At 39.9% G+C, this 15,871-nt stretch overlaps 1 protein-coding gene across 1 annotated transcript; it reads left to right on the top strand.

The window, feature by feature from the left end:
* The first annotated feature begins 144 nt into the window (after nucleotides 1–144).
* sacm1la (SAC1 like phosphatidylinositide phosphatase a) lies at nucleotides 145–15,295 on the top strand. The gene is made up of 20 exons (XM_052071130.1): nucleotides 145–320; nucleotides 2,258–2,355; nucleotides 2,749–2,823; nucleotides 2,990–3,117; nucleotides 4,032–4,181; nucleotides 4,364–4,423; nucleotides 4,505–4,538; nucleotides 4,649–4,750; nucleotides 6,211–6,296; nucleotides 6,410–6,496; nucleotides 6,581–6,649; nucleotides 7,448–7,527; nucleotides 8,537–8,635; nucleotides 8,756–8,894; nucleotides 8,973–9,042; nucleotides 9,125–9,197; nucleotides 9,327–9,420; nucleotides 10,718–10,810; nucleotides 10,890–10,947; nucleotides 13,293–15,295. Exons 1-20 carry the CDS (start codon nucleotides 292–294, stop codon nucleotides 13,427–13,429), a joined length of 1,761 nt encoding a protein of 586 aa, XP_051927090.1. The 5' UTR covers nucleotides 145–291; the 3' UTR covers nucleotides 13,430–15,295.
* Nucleotides 15,296–15,871: the final 576 nt, after the last annotated feature.

The raw sequence follows: 15,871 nt of genomic DNA, 5'->3' as shown, positions 1-15,871 counted from the left end.
CCTTCTCCCAATTTTTATTAGTGCTTTAAATTAAATGGAAATACTGTAAAGATCATCACAGCTACCAAATTACACACTCAAAAAGCATGGGGACACATATAGGCACTTTGCTCATTTGAGGCGGGCAGATATGCGAATGCACATGCCTTTCATGGTTGCCAGATTTCCTGTAACAGCATCGATTTAAACACCAAGGTTTGTCCGCTTGAATATCTCGGAGCTGGCAACACGAGCTCAGACGTTGTCACTCTTGGGTGGTTGGGTCGCTTTGGTTAGGTCGACGCAGCGAAGATGGCGACCGCCTACGAACGATACAATTTGTAAGTACATTTACCACAGTTTCATTTTAATTGCATTATCTCGACATCAATCAAACAGCAGCCGGGATGCCAGGCGAAAGACGGTGGTGAATACAACCTGGGCGGAATTTATGCTTTTGTTAGCGAAGTGACAGAACAGCTAAAGTTAACAGAGTGACTCTTGTTACATCCGGAAGTACCAAAGTTAAAACCCCTTCAAGAATAATGCACGAGGCCAGAGAGGCAGTTAATTTCACTGTAGCTTTCTGACAAATGTATAGTTGCTGCTCATTTAATTCTATAATTTTCTCAGTCGCGCCGCTTTTTATTTTCCCTGTGGCTGCGGGACACTCGTCGTCTTGGAGAATGTCTCGTGTCATATTTGAGGCACAAATATGTATTCCATGTTTCGAATCCCAAACCTATTTGTTGACCTATGAAAGTATAATTTGCAACTCACGAAACATTCTAGGAATCTGTTGATACATTTCTTTTTTTAAAACTATTAAACTATTTCAAGGCATTGACAAATCTCGGTTTAGTTAGATAGTTTATTTATCTTGTTGAGAAGTCTGCTGGAAAGCCTCATTGTCACACACAGTTTGTCCTTATTCCATGATTTAATCAATCAAGAATTTTTGAAACGTTGTAAAAATGTATTATTTTCCTTTGATGGATTACCAAACTCCCCTTGTCGAACATGTTAGTAAAGGACAGAAACGGGCGTTCCTTGAAACATAGAACCCAGGAAGTAGTTTAAATCTAGTCTGGATTAAGAAAGGGCAACAATACAATAGGTTGTTTGTACAACTCTCACTGGAGCACTGTTTCACTACATATCTTCAGTTCCGTTTGTTGCCGTGGCGAAACAACAGATCACACTTTCCCACTGCAAGTATCTTGATTTCTGTGAACACCCTTTTGTGTTTCAGGGAAGCCATCATTTTTGTGATTATTTTAAACCATTTTACAATTTATTTTCTGCCGCCTCCTTTCTTGCTCATTTCACCCTTAGATTTCAGGACATATGGGCTACTAGGTAAATAAAGTATAGTGTAACCTTTGGCGGACGCTAGGTACCTTTTCATATGGACCCACGTTTCTCTCCTTTTCTAATTATTTTAGATGAAATTAACAAGCGCAACATTTTGAATAATTTAATGGAGTCTAATTTTCACTTGTGCAGCTTAATCCTAACTGGGCATTGCAATATTAAATATTTGTGCACAAGAAGGATATAGCCCAACTGTGCGAAGTGTGTTTGTTTCATGAATTGTACTTTTTGCGTTGTTGGTTTTTATTCAAGGCCTTCAAGTGACTCCGGCAAAAAGCATATAAAGCTGTATTTCGGTATTGTGCTGTTTTATGAACGGTTAAATTGAAAGTAAACAGACGTGAGATTTTTATTCAAAGATCCGACCTTACCTCCTTTATCCACGACCCTAATGAGGATAAAGCAATGTAAAAAAATTGACAGATGGAAATGACATTTTATATTTCACTAGCTGGCTCATCAGCTAGTTCCTGCGGAAGGCTGGTAAGGTGGGCCTTCGGCCCACAAAAGTGTTGTTGCTTGGTTCAACTTTTTGTTCATCTTCATTGCTTATCGCGAAAATAAAGAGATGTTTAGCTCTACTAAATAACTAACAATTTCATTGCAATGCTTGTGGGTAGACAACATTTTTTCGCTAAGATGCCCGCGCGATCGTAGTGAGCTACTGCCTGAGCGGCGCAGTGGCGGCGCGCAGCGGCGCGGTGAAGTAGGTACGTTTTGAAAAGGGACAGATGGAAGGACAGACCGCGTGCGGGACGACGCGCAATATATATATAGAAGATTATTGTAGAACAGTGAGCTTTCCTAAGTTGTTTATTGGCATCTTTTAGGTCGCAGCTGACACCTCCTGTATTTTTAACATATACCGGTGCGTGAAAAAAAAAGTTTCCCAATCTCTCTACAGACACACCACCCCTGAAAAGTTTTTCATCGAAGCCTGCGATGACGGGGCCAATGCTGTCCTGGCTATTGACAGGGTGTCAAATGAGATGACCCTCGCAAGTAAGAAGGCTCTTAGAGAAATTACATGAAAAAAATGTGTGTTTCAAAGCAAAACATCTTGAGTAACTACCGATAAATATATTTGACTGTGCACATATTTATTTAGATTATTGAAAGGTTACTACAACTACTACTAAAATCTGCTGTGCTTTCGGTTGCCTTTACCCATGGCCATCCTAGTCACACAGTGCCATTTTTTTAAACAAAAGCTATCAAGGATGCTGTTTTATAGTGGTTAGCGCTGCATAATTGGGTCTATCGGTGCTCTTCTGATGCCGGGTTTGCATAGAGTGGTTTCACAACCATTTTTTTTTCTGTAGTCTAAGCAGCTCTCGCAGTGAAATGAATTTGAGGACCCTTTTTAAAGTATCTAATCTGGAAGTGTTTTCACAGGTAAAAAGGACATCCCTGCCTCAGCGGTGACCCGGCCAATTTGTGGCATCATGGGGACCATTCGCCTGGTTGCCGGTAGGTACTATGGGAGATGTCTTTAACCCTTTCAGAGACGGCGTTTACTGCAGTGGACAGCTTCTCATTTTATCACGTTACAGGGTGTATGAAAGGGTTAATGGGGCATACTCAGTATGTCGGTCAGTATACTGTAATAGATATTGCACCGCCTGACTTCTCCTAGGGATGTACCTGATCGTCATCACAAGGAAAAGAAACGTGGGCAGCCTTCTGGGTCATGCAGTTTGGAAAGCCGTGGATTTTGATATAATCTCTTACAAGAAGACAGTTTTGCATCTGTCAGAGATCCAGGTAGAAGAACTCATGCAAAGACAGGGAAAAACATGCACGCCTAACGCAAAATGGGGAGGATTCGAATCAGGAACAGTGATATTGTCAGGCTGCAGTGGTTGAAAAACGATTACAGGTCATTATTGAACTGCAGGTACGGTGGTAGTTTCATTTGTGAAATTATGTGTGTTTACCCCCCAAAAAAGTGACTGTCCATCAAACATGATTCAAATACAATAAAAAGGAAGGTAAAGTACTGAATTTAAGAGCACATGAAGTGATAAGAATGCCCAGAGAGTATGTAGTCGGTGACCGGAGAAACCATCAGGTTTCACTGCTGTGCAAATTGGCTTAGCAGTCTTATCCTATTATCCCAACAAAGCCCAGAAAGCATGCATCTCATTCTAATGCACTATACACTGCTGTTGCTTAAACTACTGCAATTACACTAAAGGCCACTTACTAAAGCTTTGTGCGTTCAAAAATGGGCGCAAATTTGATTACTTACTTTGGAAAAAAAAAATCCAATTCATGAACACACATCAATATCGTTTGAAAATTGTCCAACATGTACCTTTGAAAGGTTGAGTTGCAATGGTGAGATGGAGGACAAGGGTCGGAAGCCAGGATAGTGCAATTGGGGCAGGGATGAAGAAAAAAAAGAAAAATTTCGGTTTGGAGAAGCAGGAAGTATTGGCGGGGAGGGAAAAAAATGTTGTCGTGCATCTCTAGTTGTGTAGTTGTGCTACTTTTAGTTTGAAAAAAATATATACATACAGTATATCACAAAAACGTGAGGTGCGCACATTATGAAGCAACAATGGCACCATACACAGGACTTCATTCAGTGTGTCTCTGTTACATTTCAATGCTCGTACAAAGGAGAAAATCAATTTGCCAACCCCTATAAAATCTACGATTCTTTCCTTTTCTAGTCTCAGGAGAATAAGACCTTCCTGTCCATGTTAAATAATGTGCTGACGACAGACGGTTTCTACTTCTGCACTGATTATGACCTGACGCACACCCTTCAGCGGCTGGCCAATACTAGCCCCGACTTCCAGGAGATGAGCCTGCTAGAGAGGGTGAGTGAGCCAACAAACGATGCTGCCTACGATCAAAATTATTATTATTTTTAAAATATATATTCTGGAGTCATTACACGAAAGTGACGTCTTTATTCAATCATTTTTTCCCTCAAAATATTACGGCTCATGAACTAAAGTTGAGAAAAACAAAGATTAAGTGTTTGGCTGATGTTTTTCAGGCAGATCAGAGGTTTGTATGGAATGCAAATCTCCTCCGAGAGCTGGCAGCAGAGCCAGAGGTAATATGACTTGTCATCTAAGGCCAAATAGCTACCATATTTTCACTCTCCTTCTTAACCTTTCAATGTAACTTTCCATAGCTCCACCGGTTTGCTCTACCTATTGTACATGGCTGTATCCTTTTTATTCCCTGTTTCGTTGAGGATCGCGAGATAGGAAATGTTCAATTTTGGGGGGGTTAAAAAGAACATTGACAGACTAGCTTCCTTGATCCGATGGTCCAGTCATTGTCATGAAACCATGTCGTATCAACGGGAAGATCTTTGAGTGGATCCTCATATCGCGGAGGAGCTGCTTCCGGGCTGGTGTCAGATACTATGTCAGAGGTAACAAAACTGTCCAATGTTTCAAACGCACGGAAGTTCTCATGGTATGATTTAGGCTTTACTCGATCAGGATTTTGGGCCGAACTCTGAGATTTAAAAAAAAATAAAAATAATAATGGTAACAAATAAATAACCAATCACAGATCTGATCAGAACATGGAGCAATATATCCATTTAATTTAAACCACTCCATTGACTGTATACACTGCGGAACCTTGGATTGTTAAATTATCGTATTTTCAGGCGCACCTAAAAGCATTCAATTTTCGGAAAAGCTGACAATTTCTCCATTGCGAGACTAATAAAGGTTTTCTTATCTTATATTATATTCCAATGCGCCTAATATAAAGTGACTGTAACTCTCTTTATATTGCCCATTTAGTTGTTTCCCTGTTGGTGTTCCTATGCCATCTAATGGTGATTATTAGCAGGAACCAATTGTAACGTAAAATGTTTTTTTCCCGACAGTAATTGACGTGTGTGTTCGCCAACACGCACTCAGACAGACAATTACTTTATGAGCTCTGTGGAGCCATTCTGAAACGATGGATCATACCAAAAGCATAGTTAACTACTGACTAAAAACATAGTTAACTACTGACTAAATGAAGGAAGAAGTCGACAAGCAAGACTTGGAAGGATATTTAGCCCCTAGTGGATGTGAGCCCATGAGGTTTGTGTGCCTTTTTGTTGAATCAGTTGTCTTCCTAACTTTTGTCTTTGATTTCTTGTTTTGTAATGTCATTCATATTTCTGTTTCATGTTCGTTTTTGTCACCATGGCTTTGTTACAGCTGCAGCTACAGTATAGTGAAGGCTCGCTATATAAAATAAAGCTGTATTTTATTGTATTCCCTTGAGCATAGCACCATCTCATGGATGCATTGCGCAACCGCAGCCACTATTGTAGCTTCTATTCTACGCGCCATGTCATGCAGTGCGCCCTATCGATGAAAAGGCTTTTAAAATAGGCCATTTATTGACGGTGCGCCTTATAATGCAAAGCACCTTATACTGCAGAAAATAGGGTGATTGGTTCCCATAATAACACAATAAATTCAGGTGTTTTCTTTTGTACATCCTGTTTGAAATTCATCAAACTTCCTGTTGCCAACGCAGAGGCTTTCCCCTCACATGACACGTGACAAACCTAAAAATAAATGACCTATCGGGCTCAAACGGACACGTTGTTGGCACGTAAATGCGAACAAGCTTTTGTTTGCTGTCATGTCTTATTTCATGGATCCGATCAATTATGTCAATGAACGATCGGCACATTGAAGCATCACAGCCAGTCATGGATTTTGCACAGAATATCAGTGCGAGGTCGACTAATGACTCTAAAATGCAGCCAACATATTCAATTTTTGGATAGTCATATTGGTTTTGATTAGCAAAGCTAAACGTTGCTTAAATATTTTTACAGGTGCATTTTGTATTTCTCTATTCTCTACTCTCCAGGCATTGACTCAGAAGGCCATGCTGCTAACTTTGTCGAAACTGAGCAGATCGTTTTATACGAGGGAGCCAAGGCTTCCTTTGTGCAGGCAAGTATGCAAAAACTGTGGCTTGTCTGCTTTGACCGGCTTGATGATGTCACTCATCGTGCGCGTGTTTCAAAGTTGCCGAATAATTTCACAATGCTATTTTTGTCCCACAGACAAGAGGTTCGATGCCTTTTTACTGGAGTCAAAGGCCCAACCTTAAATACAAACCTAAACCTATTATCAGCAAGACAACCAGTCACGTAAGGACATGCCTTCACTTTCCGTCTTGTTCTTTAATTGGAAGAAAGTTGAAACTTAACTAACCACTCGGAAACACGTTTCAGTTGGATGGCTTCCAGAGGCATTTCGACTCCCAGCTCCTGATCTATGGGAAACAAACTCTTCTTAACCTGGTAAGGCAAACTCTCAAATGAAACTGTGCCAAAAGACAACCGTGATGTCATTCATGTGAATTTCTTACCCTTCATGCCTTGGAAGAAATGGTTTTCTTGAGAAGGGGCAACACCCTCTCCATGACAGAAGTCGGAAAATCACTGAAACCTTTCGGCTGCTTTTGCCCGCTGAACAAAACAAAAACAAACAAACAAAAAAAAAACATAATTAATTAATTAATAATGGTATCAAACGGAATTTTGAGGTTCTCTACAGCCCCGGATTTAATTTAAGTCTCCGTCATTCCGCTTATTACCCAACAACAAAACCAATCCCGATGGTGTCAACAAAACATCCTTTTTGCTAGGATAACTTTGAAAGGCTCCTTCGGTTTGGTCAGAATTATTTCCCGCATGCCCAGTTTGAAAATCGTGTGACATATTCTGTTTTCAAAACAACAAAATATGATTTGAATGAATTTTATACATCCTGTTGGCATATCTGGATGAAAATGTCATTCTTTTCTGGATCGTGCTAATAAATGTTGCTCAGAAGTACATTTCAACAACTTGGTTTGCCATTTTGTCCGTCCTCCACCTACTTAATTCTTGTTCTTTAAAATGACCCGTCTTGACCATATTTAAATGTACATTTTTGGAAAGCACTTTTAATGCCTTTACACAATAGGTACATAATCTTAATTTCATAAATTTGACACAAATTGATTTTTTTGTTTGTTGTTTTTTTTTGTATAGGATGGTCACATATTTATGCACAAGTACTGTTATATCTTGAAACACATGTGCATTTTATTCCAGGTGAATCAGAAGGGCTCTGAAAAGCCACTTGAACAAGCATTTGCCAAGATGGTGGCCGGTGTGAACAACGGTATGCTCAAGTAAGTGTTACCATTTTTATTCTTTTTAATTTTTTGTCACATTTCAAATACAACAGAGTCATAGAAACAACGCCGCATACTATAAATTCACAATTTACATGTGTTAAGTAGTATGGTGAAATGGGTATGAAGGCTCTTTTAGGATTCAGGCAATGATGGGACGTTGACAGCGGGCTGAGGTTTCGGCGGACGTGTGGTTTAAAATTGGAACCGGAACGGAGAAGCCAAATGAGACGAGGGTTTGATTGCGCCTTCACTGTCGGAATTTAATTTTCCGACGGCATCAGTGATAGCGTTGCGTACGGAAGTCCTTTTAACTGGACTGAATTAGGTTCTTATTCAGTTGTGTAAATGAAAATATACTGTATGTACAGTATATTATTGTTGTTGTGGCGAGCCAGTGGTCAAGTGGTTAGCGCGTCGACCTCACAGTGCACAGGTCGTGGGTTCCATGTGGCCTTCCTGTGTGGAGTTTGCATGTTTTTCCCGTGCCTGTGTGGGTTTTCTCCGGGTACTCCGGTTTCCTCTCCTTTTCCAAAAACATGCACGGCAGGCTGATTAAACACTTCAAATTGCGATTGGCTGGCGACCGTTTCAGGGTGTCCCCCGCCTTCTGCCCAAAGACGGCCGGGATAGGCTTCAGCACCCTCCGAGACCCTTGGGAGGATAAAGTAGATCAGAAAATGGATGGATGGATTATTGTTGTTTTTGTATTACATTTAGGGGGTTTAGAAAGCCTAACAAATTTGTAGCCTCCCATAGAAATTCACATTTACTCAGTAGCCACAGGAGAAGGAAATACAGTGCGGATTTGTTCTCAGGAGTGATACATTTCGTTGATCTCCTGAAGAATTTTCAGACAAAAGCTTCCTTTGGTAATCTGCCATGTATTGACTCGTAAGTCACTATCACCTACATATGTGTCACTTATCAACATACTCACCTGAAAATCTGAACAATTTTGACATCGAGAAGGTGATGACGTTTTTGTTTTTTTCTCCATCCTCAGTTATATCGCCTTTGACTTCCACAAAGAGTGTAGCCAGATGAGATGGGATCGTCTCCAGATCTTGGTGGATGTTGTAGCTGAAACACAGGATGAATACAGGTATTTCCCACAGCAGCTATATGAAAGTGTTTAAGGCAATGTGCCAGTGTTATCCCACAAAGAAGGGCACGATTCTCTTCTTTGTTTTTTTTTCATGTTTTTTTTCTCCCCTCTGTGCAGTTACTTCATGGTGAACCTGGATGGAAGGGTACTAGCCCAGCAGAAAGGTGTCTTCCGTAGTAACTGTATGGACTGCTTGGACAGAACCAACGTCATCCAGAGCCTTTTGGCACGACGCTCCTTGCAGTCTCAGCTCCAGGTAAACACCAACTTTAAAAAAGAAAAATTAAAAAAAAAGCTATCAAATGAGGTTTCATGTATCCGATTGTGTCTTCAGAGGATGGGTGTCCTAAACGTAGGACAGCGTCTTGAAGAACAGGCCGACTTTGAGAAGATCTACAAAAACGGTAACGTGGAACTGATCTAGGCGGGTTAGCATGTCCCGTGTGGCGTGAGCATTAACCTCACATCTGTGTGCTTTCTAATCAGCATGGGCTGACAATGCCAATGCATGTGCTGTACAGTACGCAGGAACCGGTGCGTTAAAAACAGACTTCACAAGGTACGGTAACACTCATGTTTCACACATCCCGTGACTAACATGGTGTTTTTCTCTGTTGCTGATTCTGAAATTATTGTTGGAGCTCCTCTTTGACGGAAGTTTTTCTTTCCCTCCTCCCACCCCACTCAGGACAGGAAAAAGAACCCATTGGGGATTGTTGATGGATGGTTGGAACTCCATGATCCGCTATTACAAAAACAACTTCTCTGATGGCTTTCGTCAAGTATGTTCCATATCGTATGTCGCCATAAACTAACTAGCTAAAAATGAATCGAAAATATTTGTAACGGTGGTGACAACAGACATGACGGCATTTTAAGAAAATGATCAATATTTGATCAAAAGTCGCGAAACGGTCACTTACGTTTTTGGTGACTGAACTACTTGAAGTGGATTTTACAATTTGTTCATTCTGACAGGTGTACTGACCAAAATCGTAACTTTACCCAGATATTTTCTCTTTAAATTAGTCAGTGTCAGCCATTTTCAGACCCTTATTTTAAACCCTAAATCTTATTCTTCTTCTATTATTTAGGGCTTAAAATTTTCTAAATCTTGAAGATTTAGGGTTAAAAAAAAGGTATAATAAGTACGGTACCTGGGATTGAATGTGAGGGGTCTCAAAAGACATAAATGTGTTTAGGATTGATTAAATGGGTTAAACCAGGGGTCCCCAACCGCCGGTCCGCGGACCGGTACCGGTCCATAGGGCATTCGGTACCGGGCCGCACAGAAAGAACGTGCCTTAATTCCGTTTTATTTATTTTGAAATACGAAAGATGTTTTATTTTGAAAAATTACTGGATTTTCCGTTACATCCGTCTGTATCACGCCTGACACACGTCAAGCCACACTCCTCCGTCATGTGACCGATTACGCTAAAAACAAAACGCCGGAGCTCGCAAAATGAGTAAAAAAAACTGCTGGACATCACAAATGATGACGGCCTTAAAAGTACGTTCGAGACAACTGGATTAAAGTTATGGCTGAATACTCTGAGGTCGCCACAATAGCACTGTTGCTATTTCCGACATCCTACTTGTGTGATGCGTGGGTTTTCTGCGGCAACGGCAACTAAAACAAAATTACGAAGTCGACTGGACATAAACCACACACTTGAGGTGTCATTGTCTCCTATTACCCCGAGATGGGACCGTCTGGTCGTCATTTCCATGCACTTTGAATTTGCGTTGTATCGTATTTTGAAGGCATTAAACATTATCATAGCGATCAGTGTTGCGGCCAGATTAGATGCTCCTTGTTTTTAAGATAAGATGTCCTTTATTTGTCCCACACTGGGGAAATTTTATCATTATATTTTGAAAACACCACAGTTTTCATGCATCTCATACCATATTATTTTGTTGTATTATTTGCGCCACACCTTAAATGCCGGTCCCTGAAAATATTGTCTGATATAAACCGGTCCATGGGGCAAAAAAGGTTGGGGACCCCTGGGTTAAACTTCATTTTCTCTCTGTTTATCTATCGATATGAAAATGTGTTTTATTTGGTTTCAGGATTCAATTGACTTGTTTCTGGGCAATTTTGTCATCGATGAATCAGACGGCCCGGGTCCTCTGAGGGTGCAGAAAGACTGGAAGTTCCTCACGGTCTGTTGATGGCTATTTTAGTCAGTGTGCAGCAGAAACATGTTCATGTCCATGTAATCCTTCAATCCTCTTTTTACAGCTTCCGATCATCATGTTGGTGGCATTCTCGATGTGCATTGTATGTCTTCTTATGGCTGGTAAGTTCTTTACTTCGAGTCAATCTGTACTACCGGGATTTTCAACCTGTTGCCAAACCCTTTGCGCACTTCTTACTGATTATCTTTGTTAACATGCCGATAATTATTTTATTTTTATATTTAACCCCAAAAAAACTACAATTATTGTTTTGTTTTTTACCCATGGGCTCCTCCCTACACAATTGAAAACCGCGAAATATGGCGTGGGGGGAGATAAACCTTGAACATCACATATGTAAAGTGTAAAAAGACACTTTAATAACGTCACGAAGAAACGGTAGTGTAAAAAAAAAATATATTGATGATGTAACAATGATCACAATAGTTAAACCGGGTGAGATCCAGTCGCAGATAACAGTACAGTACTAAGTGATTAGAGGTGAAAGTTTATTTTGGATATATGATACAGTCAGTGCTACAGTGAAACTCCTCTACAACGAAATCATGTTTGCAGCAAGACATTTTTCACAAGGAGTTTTTCACAGCAGCAAATTTGATCTCAGATATTAACACTCACACACAAACGAATGTGTACACGCACACAAACGAATGTGTACTCTTTATTTTTATTCCAATAGTGCATAAGTATGAGCATGCACTTATTTGACACTTCAGATAGTCAGTGTAGAAAGAAAAAAAGGGAAAGAAATTGCCTAATTTTCGTAAATTAGGCAAAATTCACTTTCACTTCCATCAATTTCTTGGATCATGTCTTTTATTTTGTTTCCTGCGTCTTTTATATTGATCACTTTTACCCTCTCTTGCAGCATCAGAGCGCTTCTTGACATCCAAAGGTCCGTTTTGTAGCCATTTTAGCAATGCGACATTCTTGCTGCGTCTGAAACTAACAATAACAAATACTTCATGGACTACTGCGCATGTGTAAACCAGTGTGGTGGTTGCTGTTGCTGTTTCCGAACGAAGCGGTAGAAACGACAGCGAGGTTGGATTAGAGCTTTGTGTGGTGAATCTCGTTGCGAGGCAAGAGCAGAGAAAAAGATTTCGTATAATGCAACAGGGTTTGTTTTCGTTGTATGGGGGGCAGGAAAGTGGGAATGGTGTTAATGCATGAAGATTTTTTTACACGAGGGAGTATTTTCGCCCATGTAGGTTTCGTTGAAGAGGAGTTTCACTGTATTCATGAATCAACTCCACTCATTTGGGAAGGAGAGGTTTTGTATGAAGAAGGCTTTGGTGTGACATTCCATTAACATGAGCACCTATGACCAAACACTGTTGTCAGTTGCAGATTGTTGTATTTCCTGTTTGACAATGAGCAAAACGTGCTGGAATCATTTTGGAAAAAAAAGGCACAGGTCAAGCATACATGTGACGGTACCGTATTTTCTGCACGATAAGGCGCACCTAAATTAAATTATCTCAAAAGCTGACAGTGAGTGCGCCTTGTAATCCGATGTGTCTTATATATGGATTAATATTCTGATTTCTTGGACGTAATACTTTAAATGTTCTGTAAAGCGCTTTGTTACAGCTGCAGCTGTTATGAAAGCTCATAATCAGGGGTGTCAAACTCATTTTTGTGGCGGGCCTGATTTTAGTTACAGTTTCCCTTGGTTTACCGTTATGACATATAAAGAAGTCAAAAATAACGGTTTCTTCACCTATTGTTTAAGTTACTGTAATGAGGGTTTGGTTACAAGAACATAGAATATATCTATTATTTATTACGTATGAGAATTTTACATTTTTGTAGACATTTTAGAAAGGATCATGGAAGTTGACACGTTTGAGCTGTTTTCGCGGGCTGTATAAAATGATGTGGTGGGCCAGATCTGGCCTCCGGGCCTTGAGTTTGACACCTGTGCTCTCAAAGCTGCAGCAGTTGCGCTCTATAAATACAGCTGTATTGTACTGCCATTAGCATAGCTCCATCTAGTGGATGCATAACGCAACCGCAGCCTATTGTGGCTTTCATTCTATATGGGCCTTGTAATGTGGAGCACCCCATGTATGAAAACGGTTTTCAAATAGGACATTCATTGATGCTGCGCCTTATACTCCAATGCGCCTTACAGTGCGGAAAATGCGGTACTCATCAAAATATTTGTAAGATTTAAATGACAACCTTCGGAAGTGTCTCCAAATATGAATGTTCTTCAGCAATTAGCTAGGAGACATCACACCGTTCCCTTTCCTTTAAAAATGAGAATAGCAACATTGCTGTGGTAACTCTGCTACATTGAAGCCTCCTCTAAAATGCCCATGTAACTGACAAATGTGGAATTTGGAGGTTGATGCGCGCAAACATCTGTGCTGTGCAAACTAAATTGTGCGCAGGTGCCTCCCAAAGCACGTAATGATATTTCCGCTTTGTTGTCTTTCAGGTGACACATGGACAGAGACTTTCGCTTATGTGATGTTTTGGGGTGCTTGCAGTGCCATTACAGCCACCATCATCCTCTTTCATGGGCAAGACTTTGTGGATGCTCCTAAACTTGTTCACAAGGAGAAGATGGACTGAGTGAGTTACATGTGCGCATGTTAGGGCACACGATAATCAGCTCCAGTACCAGATCAAGATACCTTGCCGACGTTATCCTTCTCCATCCACATATGAAGACTATACCTTCTGATGTGGCCATACTTCCCTGAAGATGTTTCTTTGTGCGTTTACAGAGACGAAAATGTTGATTATGGCTAATCTGTTCCCAAACGGCTGTGGTCAAAATGGTTATATTTTGGGTCTCATAGTTACTAACTTAAACCAGATTTTCGTCACGACAGCCACTTTTGGCTGTTTGGAAACTGTCCACTGTCAACTTAAACTGTTCCTGAATTCTTATATTGCCTTCTTCTTTTGTTTGTGTGTGTGTGTGTGAGAGAGAGAGAAATTATTTAGTCTCTATTGTCATTTTCTGTATGCAGTGATCCTTCACTCTTCACGGGATAGAGACCGACCCTTGCTGCAAATTGTGAAACACTACAATCGCCACTACTCCCTAAAAGGGTTTGAAATTGCACACAGATGCCACACGATGACGTCAATTCACTCCTTTTGTGCAATTCACACTCCTCATCCCCATGTCAAATTCTTCCATTGCCACCCAGATGACGCTAGACCAATAGCAGTATTGCTTTGGTTTCATCTGGTGGCATCTGGGACCTGAGTATAAATCCGCAAAATAGGATCCGTTTCTCGCCACTTAAAAAAAAAAATATATATAATAATAATAATATCCTGGGTGTAGGTGAAACTGCGAATTCCGAACCGCAAATATATACAGGTTTTACCAACTGAGCTACGAAAAACTTGGTGGGGCTTGGAACTAAATTTTGCTGGTTGAATGTCTTACCGAGTACAGTTCCATCTATAAAGCTTGTCATGTTTAGTAAAATAAATACATAAATACATCCAAAAATAAATAGCATTGAAAGTTGACATTACCGAAACAATATCTATATATGTATAGTAATGGCTTTGAGAACATGAACTGTAACATTTGTATGAAACTTGCATATTTTACAAAATATACTATCAATAAATATTCATTAAGCCATTAGAAGCACCGAACCTTTTTTTTCCCCCTCATCTTGACTTGCTAACCTGCCTCGTCTATCCTAAAGCCATTCATCACAATTTCAAGTGATTTAAGGGTCATACGGGGATACTGTGCAATCTTCTAAATATTGGCATCGGTTCATTAACGGTTATAATGTAACACAATTTTTTTTTTGCCCAAGTATGTTTGCACAGAAATGTTTTGTCAACAATCCATTGTCATTTTTGAAAGAAATCTACTCATTTGCATATTTCCTTCACCTGGTTCCTTATATAAATACGGAATCTGTTTTGAACACCAAAAGAATAGAAGGAGACTTATTTATCCCTTATCATTTGCACAAGACAATTTCATGTCGTTGAAACCTGAAATAAAGTTTCTGTTTATAATATCTTGTTGACACATGTTGCATATATGATTGAATGTCTCTGTGAGGGTTTGTATTTGCAGTCCTCATGTGTGTTTTGTAATTATATTTGAAATCTCATATATACTTTGTACACATAACTAATAGTAAATGATAAATATTTTCATATACAGCATTAATATAGCTAAATGGTTTTTGATCCAACAGTGCTTGGTTCTGCTTCGATTCGATATATCAACTATTCGGTGCAGCTCGTGACTTCAAAATGTCAACTTGGTCATTCATGGGATATTTATGGTATCACAAATGTATCTCGCCGTACATTTATTAATGTACAATATTTTGAATCCCGCTGGACCGATTTGTGATTTTCCTCAGCAGCCGGCTATTTTTAAATTCCGTTCAGCTTCATCAATTTGTTTGTATGATATTATTTAACAATAAACTACGGTGAACTGACTTCCTGCCTGGCGCACTCTTCTATTTTAAAAGGCAACTTAAGATCATACATTAGATCTACACTATCTCAAACCCACTATTCAGCGCCCACCCACCTTCTTTGTCGAAGCTCAATCCACAGGTTTTGAATGGAGGTTGAGGTCTGGGGATTGAGACTTCCATGGCAGGAGCTCAATTCGGTGACTTGTGAATCTAAAATTTACAGTATGAGTTTGAATCACATTCCAGACAAACCTAATATAATATTAAATATGAAGCCCTTGAAGTGGGGCGATTTTTGTGGAAAAAATACACAAAATTCATTTTTCTTGTGTTTGCTGTTTAGGAGCTCTGTGCCATCTTTTAATGCTAATTTTTATGCACCCTTTGCACAGGTGAAAAAACGAATTACGGTACCGGGATGCGGGTGTTTTTGTATGCTTTCCAAACTCTTTGTTGCTGAAGAGCGGATCTTCTGAAATTTGCGTTTGAGCAGTAAAATATGTTAAGACATCGCTCTGTACATTGGTTCAATAAAACCAGAAATGAACATATTTCTATCTGCTGTGATCTTTCTGCACGATTTGTTTTTTTTCGT

This window comes from Hippocampus zosterae, chromosome 7 (assembly GCF_025434085.1).
Source record: "Hippocampus zosterae strain Florida chromosome 7, ASM2543408v3, whole genome shotgun sequence".
Classification (NCBI taxonomy): Eukaryota; Metazoa; Chordata; class Actinopteri; order Syngnathiformes; family Syngnathidae; genus Hippocampus; species Hippocampus zosterae.
The sequence above is the reverse complement of the archived record's forward strand: the minus strand, read 5'-3'. Positions and strand labels throughout refer to the sequence as shown.